The sequence below is a fragment of the Sminthopsis crassicaudata genome, chromosome 5 (genome assembly GCF_048593235.1).
Source record: "Sminthopsis crassicaudata isolate SCR6 chromosome 5, ASM4859323v1, whole genome shotgun sequence".
Classification (NCBI taxonomy): domain Eukaryota; kingdom Metazoa; phylum Chordata; class Mammalia; order Dasyuromorphia; family Dasyuridae; genus Sminthopsis; species Sminthopsis crassicaudata.
In genome coordinates, this window is record NC_133621.1 from 236026581 (window position 1) to 236039810 (window position 13230).

At 34.3% G+C, this 13230-nt stretch overlaps 1 protein-coding gene across 3 annotated transcripts in view; it reads right to left on the bottom strand.

The window, feature by feature from the left end:
* Positions 1 to 2655: 2655 nt before the first annotated feature.
* Positions 2656 to 13230, bottom strand: part of TMEM19 (transmembrane protein 19) — a 32770-nt gene continuing 22195 nt past the window's right edge. For all 3 annotated transcript variants that reach the window (XM_074270536.1, XM_074270533.1, XM_074270534.1), the window contains exons 4-7: positions 8549 to 8686; positions 7882 to 8136; positions 5045 to 5254; positions 2656 to 3740 (exon numbers count right to left, since the gene is read on the bottom strand). In XM_074270536.1, the coding sequence (XP_074126637.1) occupies positions 3577 to 3740; positions 5045 to 5254; positions 7882 to 8136; positions 8549 to 8686 (767 nt within the window). In that variant the 3' untranslated portion in view covers positions 2656 to 3576. The remainder of the gene's footprint in view (positions 3741 to 5044; positions 5255 to 7881; positions 8137 to 8548; positions 8687 to 13230) is intronic.

Below are 13230 nucleotides of genomic sequence, written 5' to 3' on the forward strand. Positions count from 1 at the left end.
AAAACTTTTGAGTCTCTTGAACATCAAAAACATCCTATCAGCCAATACTTGAAATACATTCTGGCTATTCACTGGAAGAGCAAATATTGAAGCTGAGGCTAAAATACTTTGGCCACATAATGAGAAAACAGGACTCACTGGAAAAGAGCCTGATGATAGGAAAGACTGAAGGCAAAAGGGCACAGCTGAGAATGAAATGAAGAAATAATTAAACAGACTTGGAGAGGTAGTGGATGATAGAAGTACCACAGGAATGACTGAACAGTAAGTTATTGTATTATTATTTTTCACAACCAAAATCCTGGATAGTGTAGCCAATAATCCCTAGTGTAATTGGACTAACATGTAAGGCTTGTTGAGAACAAGGTTGTTCAGTCATTTCAGTTGTGTCTGACTCTTAATGAAGCCATTTGAGGTTTTCTTGGTAAAGATACTGAGTTCTTTCTCTAGCTTATTTTATAGATGAGGAAAGTGAGGCAAATAGGGCTAAATGACTTGCTGAAGCTCACATTGCTATGTATCTAATATTTGAAACCAGGCATTCCTGATTCCACTGTGTGGCACTCAATTCACTATACCATTTAGCTGGCTGAGAGTGAAAGACTGCCTTTCTTTTGAATTCATAGCCTAGAAATAAGTACCAAATAAATGCTTTTCATCCACTCATCTCCCCAGCAGAAAGTTATTTGAGGGTAAGGACAGTTTTGTTTTTGTATTCCTAGGACCTATCAAAAAATCTTATAATGATAGGTGTTTAATATTTGTTGAACGGAATTATATTCATATTCTTCCAAGTAATCTATTGTATTCCTAATGTGGAGTCTTTTCATGATCAGATTATGACTTTAAAATTTATTAACATACTAATTTTTCTTCTTTTACTACATACCTCTACCATGGTTCCTTACTGCAAAGAAATTAAGTGCATTTTCCATTCTTCTGATAAGATATTTCCTGGAGTAGGATATCACACCATTCCAGAATTTAATACTTTTATACAATATTTAACTACAGTAAGATATTTTCAAGAATTTGTAAGCAGTTTTAACTAACTCAAGTTTCCTATTATAGCTGAAGCTTCAAGAACAGCATAGCTTTGTCATTTGTTAATTTATTTTCCATTAAGTTATTCTATCTCTCCTTATGCTTAACCTTTTCTGGACTTAACTGGAGGGAATGTGGAAAAACTGGGACACTAATACATTGTTAGTGGAGTTGTGAACTGATTCAACCATTTTGGAGAGCAATTTGGAACTATGCCAAAAGGGTATCAGTGTGTGCAAAAATATGGCAGTCCTTTTTGTAGTGGCAAAAAACTGGAAACTGAGTGGATGCCCATCAATTGGAGAATGGCTGAACAAGTTATGGTATATGAATGCTGTGGAATATTATTGTTCTATAAAAAATAATCAGCAGGATGATTTCAGAGAGTCTTGGAGAGACTTACATGAACTGATGCTAAATGAAATGAACAGAACCAGAAGATTATTATACATGGCAACAGCAAGATTATACGATAATCAATTCTGATAGACTTGGCTCTTTTCAACAGTGAGGTGATTCAGCCCAGTTCCAATGGTCTTGTGATGAAGAAAGCCATCTGCACCCAAAGGACGAACAGTGGGAACTGATTGTGGAAAAAAAGAATTTTCATTCTTTTTGTTCTTTGCTTCCATTTTGTTTTCTTTTTCTTTTTTTCCTTTTTGATCTGATTTTTCTTGTGCAGCATATTTATGGAAATATGTATAGAGAACTGCACATGTTTAACATTACATATACTGCATTACTTGCTGACTAGGGGAGGGAAAAATTTAAAAAAAATTAGAACACAGGGTTTTGTAGGGGTGAATGTTGAATATTATGTATATATTTTGAAAATAAAATGCTATAATTTAAAAAAAATAAAAGAAACTCTTACATTCTACTCTCAAATTCCTTGTTCCCTTGTCCTATTACTATTCATGAAACCATAATCATTGAGTTAACTAAAAATTTATATTATCTAATCTTAATTGGACCTTGCTTCAATAACACAATTCCACTATTCCTCCCTAAATTCTATTTTATATCGGACAGCAGCTGCTCCAAACTTTTCTTCTCAAATGTTTTATAAATTACCTCTTCCTTCCAAACAACTTTTCAGCCAGGGAATCTTGCCTCATTCTTTATCAGAAATATTGAGACCATTTGCTAAGACCTTCTTCCCTTTTCATCTCACAGCCTTCTGATATCATTTCACAGTAGTGAGAAAATGAACTTTTCTCCTCCCCACTTGCCTACAGGTGTGGAACATTGCGGATTTAGTAAGACTCAGAAGATATATGTTGGCTATAGAATAGTTGAACTTTTTTTTTGTTTTATAAAAAACTGTCAAGAGACACAATGTGCTAGATAGGGAAAGGGGCTGAATATAAGTGCTGCAAAAATTAGGGGATAAGTAGAAAAATAAAAAAGCAAACAGACTTGTTAAATAAAAATTGGGAATAAAAGTGACAAGAAGGGAAACAACTTTGAGGTGATATAAAGGAAATTATGCAGTAGATCTCTATGACAAAAAAACCACCCTATCTTCCAATGAGTCTCTCATCAGAAAATAAAGGAAGCACATTCCCAGGAGTAACATGGTAATTAAGCATTAACACCTCAAACAGAAACTGTAAACTGGAATCTTATATTACTTTACAGATACTTAAAAGAAAGGTCTTTATGAAAGACTTCTTCAGAAGCAATCTACAAAAACCAAAAAATTAATTTCTACACAGAAACAACAAAATAGCCAATAGGGTACATGTGATTTACATTAAAACACATGCAAGACATCTGGGTTGGGTTTTTTTTCCCTTAGGAGTCAAGTCCCCTCCTTCCCCCCCACATTGTGATAAGACAAAAGAAAGTGTAACTACCTATTTTATTAAACTTTTCCCACTAATTAAACAGGTAGACATAAGAATGCTCTTACATGAATACAGCTTATTAGGACCTAAAAACATTATTTAAGTTAGGACAATTATGTATGGTAGATTGATGAAAAAACATAAAATCTAGAGTTACAAAAATTGTTTGTTTCCACAGACACATTTGTTTAAATCACTGCAAATACAGTAAGCCAGTAGTAGGCACAGCAGTGTTTTTATATGAGAAGTTAAGGTTTTTTTCATGCAATTTCTGGTCCCTCTTCTATGTTAAAATTCCAAGGGTGCCACAGAAGTATGTATTTAGCTCCAGAAACCAATATTATTATACCAATCTTTACCAATATTATTACCAATCTTATTTAAAAAAAAAAAAAAAAAAAAAACAACCACCAAAAAAATCCCTCTTTATTTAAAACCTCTTTTTGCTCCAACAGCTCTATTCAATTGGAAAGCTGCATGCTTAGGTCCTGGAAGATATGTTTGGTTTTTTTCCTGTAGAATTTTCTTTCCTGAAATGTTTCCAGCTTATGATTATGGGAAGATAAAATGCAAAGCTAATTAAATCCCTACATGTAAGGTGGGTGAAATGATTGTTTTGAAGTTAAATCTTGGAATCACAAAGTACTGTTTTGGTCTCCAAATGATGGAAATTGACAACTGTTCATTCGATGGGCCAGAGAGCCCATGCTGCACTAGGAAGCAAGAGAGCAATGAGGATCGAAGAAAACAGGTTCACAGCATTGTTATCAAGAATAGGCTTTCCTGATATGTATTTTGTCTCACCCGTTGGCTGGCTGACAACTGTGCGGGTGCTTTCATCCCAACCTGAAGTAGAAAAGAAAGAAACACAGTTGGAGATTCCACTTACAAATTATAGATAATATTGAAATGAAGCACAAGCAAACAACTTCTTAAGTACATATTCAACCATCTAGATTTCTATGCCATGGAAAGGGGTCAAGTTTGGACTTTGGTGAAAAGGAGCCACCTTCAAGTTAAAGCAATAATTTCATCATTACCCCAGCTGTTAGTATGGTGCCTACCACACTTAGATGCTTATTAAGTGTTTATTAATTTATTGATTCACAATGAAGATTTGCAAAAAAAAAAAAACAAAAACAAAAACAAAAACAAACACTTTTGATAAAGAAATTTTGTTATTCAGTCATTTCAGTCATGTAGAATTTTTCATGACCCTATTTGGGATTTTCTTGACAAAGACACTGAAGTGGTTTACCATGTCCTTTTCCAGCTCATTTTACAGATAAAAATGTCACCTATTAATCTACAGAAATGATCCAAGTAAATCAAATGAGGAATAAAATAAAATCATGAACAGTTTGGGATAAAATCATATAAAAAATTCAAATATTTACATTTTCATAAAAGCAGAGCTAAACAGTTGCAAGATTTTTGTTCTGTTTTCTTCCTCTATGTTTTTTGTCTGAGTATATATGAAGGGAGAAGAAAAAGAGGGAAAAAAGAAAAATCTGGATCTGTGATTTCAGTGATCCAGAAAACTCCTTCTAAAAGACTGAGGAAATTTATGTGCAAATTTTACTTGTATTGCCTGGGGCACTAATGTGTCAGGTCTTCTTGGTCCTTTATTTGATATGCCATGCACAGGTCTCTATATACATAAAGGATTTTACTGTAGTTATTTAAAAAACTGTAAATATTCCACTTCTGCTTTCTTCACTTGGCATTACTAACACATGTCCTAAGTAACTTTTTGCCTTTTATATTTGCAATCTTGAATGTCAAAAGGGTAATCTACCTCTGATAATTACTGGGCAAATCACTTCTCCACGCCCTCAGTTTGAGAATTGTGTCTCAAGTTCCTTATTGTGTTAAAAGTTATTCCATTGGATTCAACTCCAAAACTTGTTGTTCCCCAACTTTTAGGATGGGGTTAGTTTTTCATCTTCATAAACAAAACTGGTAATAATATTTTGGCCAAGACATTCCCTAAAACTCAGGCTTACAAATGGGATCATGGGTCAAAGGAATATGATCATTTTTGTAAACTTCATACATGTATTGATCTTTCATTCTTCTGCATTTTCCCCCAATTCCTTACAGACCAATATAGTTAAAGTGAAGTTTAAAATAATATTAAGTATACTTACCAGAATACTGCATTGTTGCTCCTAAGTATGAGTCAATAACTGATCCTAATAAACCAGCCATTCCCGCAAATGCAACAACTGGCCATTGGGGAGCAGAAGATTCCAAATCATTCACAAAAATCAGCTGTGAAAAAAAATAGGCAATGCCTACCAAAGACCCACCAAGAAAGCTGGAGAGAAAGCCTACCGCAGTGACCCCTCCATTGGTACCTATAAAACATAAAAAGTCTCCATTGAATTATGAAATGTCATTTAATATTTTGGGCAACTTAAAAGAGAAATTGACAACCATTATGGTTAATGTTTACAATTACAGAATATAAATGTGATGACAACTGGGGGAGAAGTATCAAAGTCATCAGGACACAGAAGTAGTGAACAGAGTGCTGGACCTGGAGTCAGGAAGACCTAAGTTCAAAAGTAATGCTAGAAACTAAATAGCTGTTGGACAAATCACTTAACCTCTCTCTGATTCAAAGGGTATAGTAATGGCACCTATCTCTCAGGATGGATTGTTACGAGAATCAAATGAAACATAGCACTGTGTACAGCCTGACACATATAATTATTAATGGTAACATGCAGACACCTGAGTTTGAATAAATGAAAAAGCATTTACTAAGTGATTACTTTGGAGCCACTCATGTTAAGTACTAGGAATATAAAATACAAGAGTGTAGCTGCTATCTTTTTTTTTTTTTCCCTGAGGCTGTGGTTAAGTGACTTGCCCAGGGTCACACAGCTAGGAAGTGTTAAGTGTCTGAGACCAGATTTGAACTCTTCTTCTGAATTCAAGGCTGCCCCAAGCGTAGCTATTCTCAAGGAGATTACCTGATAACAAGGAAAGACAATACAGAATGAATAACTGGAATTGGATATCTAGGCCTCTTAAGAGGCAGAGCTAAGGAGGGAATGTATTGTAGCTATAGGGAACTGCTTGGGCAAAAGCACAAAGAGATGAGTGTGACAAACAGTAAGAAAGCCAGTTTACTTATACCCCAGAATCATGAATGAAAATAATATTGATAGGAACCAATAGATAAAGAATGACTGAAAATAAGATGACTGTGGGAGGGCAATCTGTTCGAAAAGCTGAGTGAGTATTAGATCAAATATACCCAAGCTGGTTTTGGTGAGAAAGGCCACCTCTGAAAACGTCAGGGGGTTTTGAAATACAGAAAAGGGAAGAAGAAACTCTCCAATAAAATATGATTAGAAGATTTTCAGCTCACTAAAGGTTGGGGGTTACAGTGAGTTTTGCTTATGTTTTTTAAACTCCATTTTACTGCTTGACATCTTCTAATTCTGATTTGTGATGTCATTTTAATTTGCTGGGAAAATTTACTAGTTGGCTTGCTGAATCCTACCTCATGCCTTGGCGTATTCTGACCTTCCCCTTACCTTGTTCCTAGGTTTGAGTATATAATTGTCAAATTGTCAAAGGTCAGAACACTGGATGATCCTTCTTTACCCAGCCTCTAGAAATAAGTCTTATCACAGGGGAGATGCCCCACAATGCCTTATTTCCATCCAGATGATTACGTGAAACACACTATAAAAATCCTAGTGAAACAAAGACTGCCAGAATCCCACCCTTGACTGAGAAATTGCTTCTCTCTCCCCTCTCATATTTCCTCTAATAGGTTTGCCACTTACACTGATAGCTTCTGGGTTTTGTTCACAATTCTCTAGAAATATCACCACACTACTAATAAAGCTTCCTGTAGTGGCTCAAAATTTCTTTCCTCCTAGAATTCAAATGAACCACTTTTATAGTTAAACAGCAAAAGACTGGACTACCTGTAACCTCTCTTTAGCTTATAAGCCATTGAAAAAGCTAAGACTAGGTTTTCTAGGCAGATGTATGTTTGAGAGTAGGACCTCTTGCCCTCACTGAAGAGTGCAAGAGTCTTCTGATGCTCAAGGCTGCCTCAATGTTAGGAAATAGAACCCTTATGTGTCTGCCTCAGTGGAAGGAATTTCTTCTCTGTTGTAATCAAGGTGAGTCCTGTAACCTTATTGATATAGGTGTCAGACAGGAAGGCTTGACAAAAGAAGAAAAGATATAGAATGTCCCACTGAGTGGAAAGTGAGACAGAAAATCATTGAAAGAAACTGATGTTAAATGTGATTTCCTTCAAAAGCTGAAGGGAAGAAGGTTAGGTAACTACATGAATTAAAACTAATTTTAAAGTATTATCTTCTATGGGATGAAAAGAAAATGTGCTATCTAGAACATTTATTCTTTCTTCTTTGGCTCTTGTGATCCCAGAATGGATGTTATTATAGATTCTAATACTTCCCTCTGAATCTTTCAAAGAGGTATCTCAATGTAACAGATAAGGTACTAGTCTTGGAATCAGGAGCACCTAACTTCAAATTTTGCCCCAGATATTTCCTAACTATGTGACTTTGGGCAAGTCCCCTGTTTCTGTCTTTAGATTCCTTGTCTGTAATGACAGGACTGGACTTTTTATTTTGAGGCAATTGAGGTTAAGTAATTTGTCCACAGTTATACAGCTAGTAAATATCTGAGGTTGGATTTGAACTCAGGTGGTCCTGACTCTAAGGTCAGTGTTCTATCCATTGCACTACCTACTTGCCTCCAAATTCAGTGGCTTTTAACTTCTATTCCAGCTTTAAATCTGTGACCCCATGACAACTGATTCTATCTCTAGCTAGAAAATGCCAATGAATGTTATATTAATAATTTTTATTTCACATTAACAAGCTAAGAAATTTATAAATTTTGACTGATTAAAAGCTCACTTTTAAAGCCTAAAGAAAACATCAAATAGACATTAAATTAAGATTTAAAAACCAATGTCATGTCTTACCAATAGGAACTCTTTGCCAAGTTGTTATCAGCCTTGGTTGGGTAGTACTTGCAACAGAGCCAATTTCAGAAGCCCACGTATCTCCTGCAGAAGAGGCCAAAGAAGCCAAGAGAGACAAACACATCCAGGAAGCAGTATACTGTTTGGAGAAATCAATGCAGATTTCACCTGGCCCATTTTCAATCATATAGAGCAATGCCAGCTCTGTAGGTACAGCTCCATTACAGAAAACTTGAATCCAATTTCTCTGCCCCCCTGCAGGGGGGAAAAAAAATACACTGTTAGGCTCAAAAGGAAATGCTTAAAGAAATATAGAGATCACTTGCAGAAGGAATATTTATTTTTTTAAATTGTGAAAAGCAATGAAAGATATGATTTTGGAATCATAAAACATAAAGGATTAATGATAAAACATTATGAAATAAACTATGCTGATAGCCGCTGTCAAAATTAAATGATTTTTAAAAAAAGAACAAATTAAATGCTTTGAAATTATATGAAAAACTACATTGTAGGCTATCCTAAATGACTTTCAAATAAATTTAACCATGTCAGAAGAGCCAAACATTTACATTTTAGGAGAAAACTTAAAATACAGATCAATAGTTTAGGATATTTTACAGCGAGATACAAATTGTTATGCATCAACAGATGTGATAAAGTTTACCTTCTTTATATTCAGGATCTACACGCTTCTTTTCTTCTTCTTTCCACTTGGTCAGTTTTGAGGAAGAAATGAAAAATGTCATCAAAGAAGTAAAAAAGCTCAAATTTGCAATGGTCAAGATAAATCCAACTACGACTCCTGAAAGAGACACAATGAAGAAATATACAAAAAGTTAAGTTTATACTTTCACATTAATTTAGAGAAAGAAAAATAAAATGTAGGGCCCTTTCTTACTATTTCATATACACATTCTCAAAATTTGTAGATATTCCTAAACAGAAAAGCCTTTTCAAATCCGATTCCTTCCTTTCCTTTTTGTTTAACAAATGCTACATCAGCTTCACCAACCTCCCATAGAGATTATGGATGCTGTTGCTATACCTTTAAGAGGCAATAAGTTCTTTTGCATTTACAGATGTTTTATTAATTTATGAATTTTCTAATATTGATGCAATTCTAAATTCCTGATGTAACCCCATATAAAATTCACTAGAGATATTGGTCTATAGTTTCTTTTTATGCTTTCTCTCCTTGGTTTCAAGAAAACCATATTCAAACTTCTTTAAATACATAAGGGATAATAATACATAGTGTCTGGAAAAGCCTCTCAAGAAAGATGATGGGCTTGGTTTTATGTCATAGGCCACGAATAGGTTGTAGTTGTGACTCATATAATTTTAATAAGAAGCTTCTTAATTTCTTTCCCTTTTTGCCACTGGAGTAGTATTACCTTCATATTTCAGATTTTTGCTATTATTCCCAGCAACTTTAATTCCAACTTTTGATTCGCCCTACCTGGCATTTAACATAATGTACTAGTAAACAAGTTAAATAAGGTGACAGTATATAGCCTTGTCATATTCGTTTTCCAATTTGAAACCAATAATTTTTTCCTTTTCAGTTCTAATTATTGCTTCTTGGTCTGAATAAGTTTCTCAAAAGATAGGCAGAATGATTTGGTACTTCCATCTCTTGGAGAATTATCATTTTGTTGTTATCATATAGCCAAAGGCTTTAGTATAGTCAATGAAGCAGCAGTAGATGGGGTTTTTTTTCCCTAGAATTCCCTTAGTTTCTCCATAATCCAGCAAATGTTGGCAATTTGATCTCTACTTCCTCTGCTTCTTCAAAAACCAGTCTGTTTCTTGTAATTCTACCCACTACACTGCCTATTTGCCCCCAGATAATAATAGCTAACCAGTTTTAATACCTACAAAGTGTTTTCCAGACATTACACCATCTACCTTCATGAAAATCCTATGATGTGAAACTTCAATCTTTGTAGTAGTATACACAAATCACTTAATTTTGTATGCTTTAGAATCCTTATTTATAAAACGAGGATAATAAAAACATCTAACCTTGCATGGTTGGCATGAGGATCAAATGAGATGTTAGCTATTATTATTTATTTTAATCATAGGTAGTATTAGTCTTATTTTAAAGTTGAAGAGACAGGGAAGTTACCAAAGGAAAAATTAAAAGCCAGACCTATAATGACTTTCTTTCCAGTCCTCTTCTACCAAAATCTGCTCAAATGGAAGAGGGTGTATAAATTATGCTGGAATTTCAACCTCCATGCCTACTTCTTCTTTGGAAGGTGAGGTAGAAATGAAATGGAACAGGCTCTACTAGCTAGGATATAGCCTCATACCTGCAGATACCTATAATGTTGCTAAATCTCAAGGCTTGCTTTCCCTTCCATCCAACCCAACCACAACCTCAAATTGAAAAATCAACCTTTTCCTGACATTTAATAGAGGTCAGCAATAGTAGACAGTGACTCACCACAGAAATGTAGAGCCTCAAGGACCAAGAGAAGTGAACAAGGAGAGAAAGGTGATGTGTCACCAAACTGCCTCCTTAGCATACATATGATTAAACATTAAAGCTAAAGACTAACAATCCAGAGTTCCAGAGTTCTATTCTTCCCAGGTCTGAATCCCTTCTATAGAACCTCCTTGTAATGGAAAAGATCTTAGTACTAAAGTGCGAACTGTTTTACCAACTAAAAGGACATATAAAGTATAAACTTTCAGTCAAAAGAAGAATTCAGCAGACAAAGCAAAAATCCAACAGTGAAATAAAGCTTAAGAGGCATGTACTAGGCATGGGATCAGTCAGATAGGAAATGGAGGGCGACATGAGAAATAGCAGAAAGATTACATGAATCAGAATGTAGAATGTATGATGGTAGTAGCAATGTAGCAGAAGGCTCAAAAGGTAGATTAAGTCAAAATGAAAAGGAAAGATTTTAATAACAATTTTGAAGAGTTACCTAGAAATAAACTTTATTAGTAATTGTTTGCCATTAATTTATTTGTGTACTGTTATCAGGATCAAGTCCAGATGAAGACACTTTCAATAAATCATTCTCATTATTTCCATCCAGAATAATAAAAAGAAAATGTATAATACATACAAAAAACAAACTTTTTTTTTCCTATATAAATTTTAAGTACTCATGGAGCCTTATTTCACAACTCCTATTACATCATCTTTCCTGCTAGGATGACTTAATCATACTTATTTTAAATTTAAAGAAATATCATGGAACCTGATTTCTTAATCCCTGCTATATACTTCTTCCCCTTTGACTCAATACAGCGTATCTCACTGTTTTAATCAATTAAACTTTGTTATTGGACAGTTTCAGTCATGTTATATGTGTTGAAAAACAAACAGGCCACTATGGCTGGATTGCAGAATGCATGGAGGTGAGTGATGGGTTAGAAACCTGGGAAGGATCAAATTGAAAAAAAAAAAAAAGGCCCTAAATGCCAATGAAGAGTTTGTGTTTGGAGTTTATTGAATATGGGGAATGATACAGACTGAGGTATTGAAATGTCTAGACAAGAGCTGATGGAAGGTAGTTGTTTGTGAGCAAGGGAAGGGGATATTATGAAGAAATAAATGATGAAATTTGGCAGCTTGTTCAATAATTGGAAGACTCAGAGATGACATCAAGGTTGTGAAGCTGCTGGTCTAGAAGAATGGTAGTTTCTCAACAGTAAAAGGAAAGTTTAGAATGGTGAAAAGATGTTTTCTGTTTTGGACATGCTGACTTTGAGATGCCTGCAAATACCTACTGTGAAATGTTCAAGTAGTTTGTGATAAGTGACTGTAAGGTGCTAATGCTTTTAAAATAATTTCCTCCTTCTATATAGCAGGAATTACAACTCTCAATTATTATGAGAAAGAATTGTTACAACTCTCACTGTCTTCAACTAACTCAATTCCCTTACTATTTCTCATTCCATGTTCTAAGGTAATAAAAGAAAATGCTTTAATAGTTCTACTGATTATAAAAAAGAACATCTCATTATAATCACTTACCTCTGAACCCCTACATCAGATAATTACATTATGCTGAAGAAATATCTTTTCTCCATAAGTCTGTATTTATCATTATATGTGTCAGATCTGTAATCATCAAGTTTAAATGAGAAAAGCTATTGGATATACTATAATAATGTAATAAACATTAAGAGGCGTAAATAATAATTCACAATATATCAGCTGTGAGAAATATCACCAAGTCACCTTTTAATCATCACTACAACTGCTTACCTCTCAATTGTGGAAACACCCAACCATCACTTGGTTATTTTTTAAATATCAATTAAAATCTTCTCAAAATTTCTCTTCAGCTCTCCTTGAAAGATGGGAATTAAACCCAGTTCTCTTAAGAAATAAGTTCTGTCTATAAAACCGTGCATACCTTTTAATCCAGCAGTGTCCCAAAGACACTGGGAAAAGGATCTACATGTACAAAAATGTTTTAAATGCCCTTTCTGTAGTGACAAGGATTTGTGGATGCCCATCAGTTAGGGAATGGATGAATGTAATGAAATATTCTGTAAAAAATGATGAGCAGGCTGATTTAAAAAAAATTTTAAAAGATTTACATGAACTGATACTAAGTGAAGTGAGCAGAACCAAGAGAATATATTTCACAGAAACAAGATGATGGACTGTGATAGACTTGGTTCTTTTCAACAATGAAATGATTCAAGGCAATTCCAATAGACTTGTGATGGAAAATGCCATCTGCATCTAGAGAGAGAACTATGGAGACTGAATATGGATCAAAGCATAATATTTTCACCTTTTTGTTGTTAGCTTTTTTTTTTTTCTTGTGACTTTTTTCCTCCTTTTTAATCTAATTTTTCTTGCACAGCATGGAAATATGTTTAGAAGAATTGCACATGTTTAACCTATATTGGACCGCTTGCTCTCTAAGGAAGGAGAAAGAAAAATCTGGAATACAAGGTTTTGTAAAGGTGAATGCTGATAAATATCTTTGCACATATTTGGAAAAAAAAATTTTAAAGAAAAAAGTTCTGTTACTTTCTTTTCTTTGTTCTCTTTTCAAACTTCAGTTTAACAGTCTCTCCAAAATTCAGTCTCCAACCAGATTTCTCAAAGAGTAACAGTTAACCTGTCACCTCAAGATTCCATTGTCTCTTAAAAATACAGTACCAATATCTATATTACCTGTGTGAAGACCTAAAGCCAGTATTATACATTCTTAAAAAAAAAAGTTGCATTCTTTTTCATTATCAGTATGAAACTGTCAGGCATAAAGGTAGATAAGATACTTAAAGTTCATAGTATAAGTTAGGGGTTGATTGTTAGTAATGTGGTAAAGAGATACTAATGGAAGAAGAGTCTACTTTGTG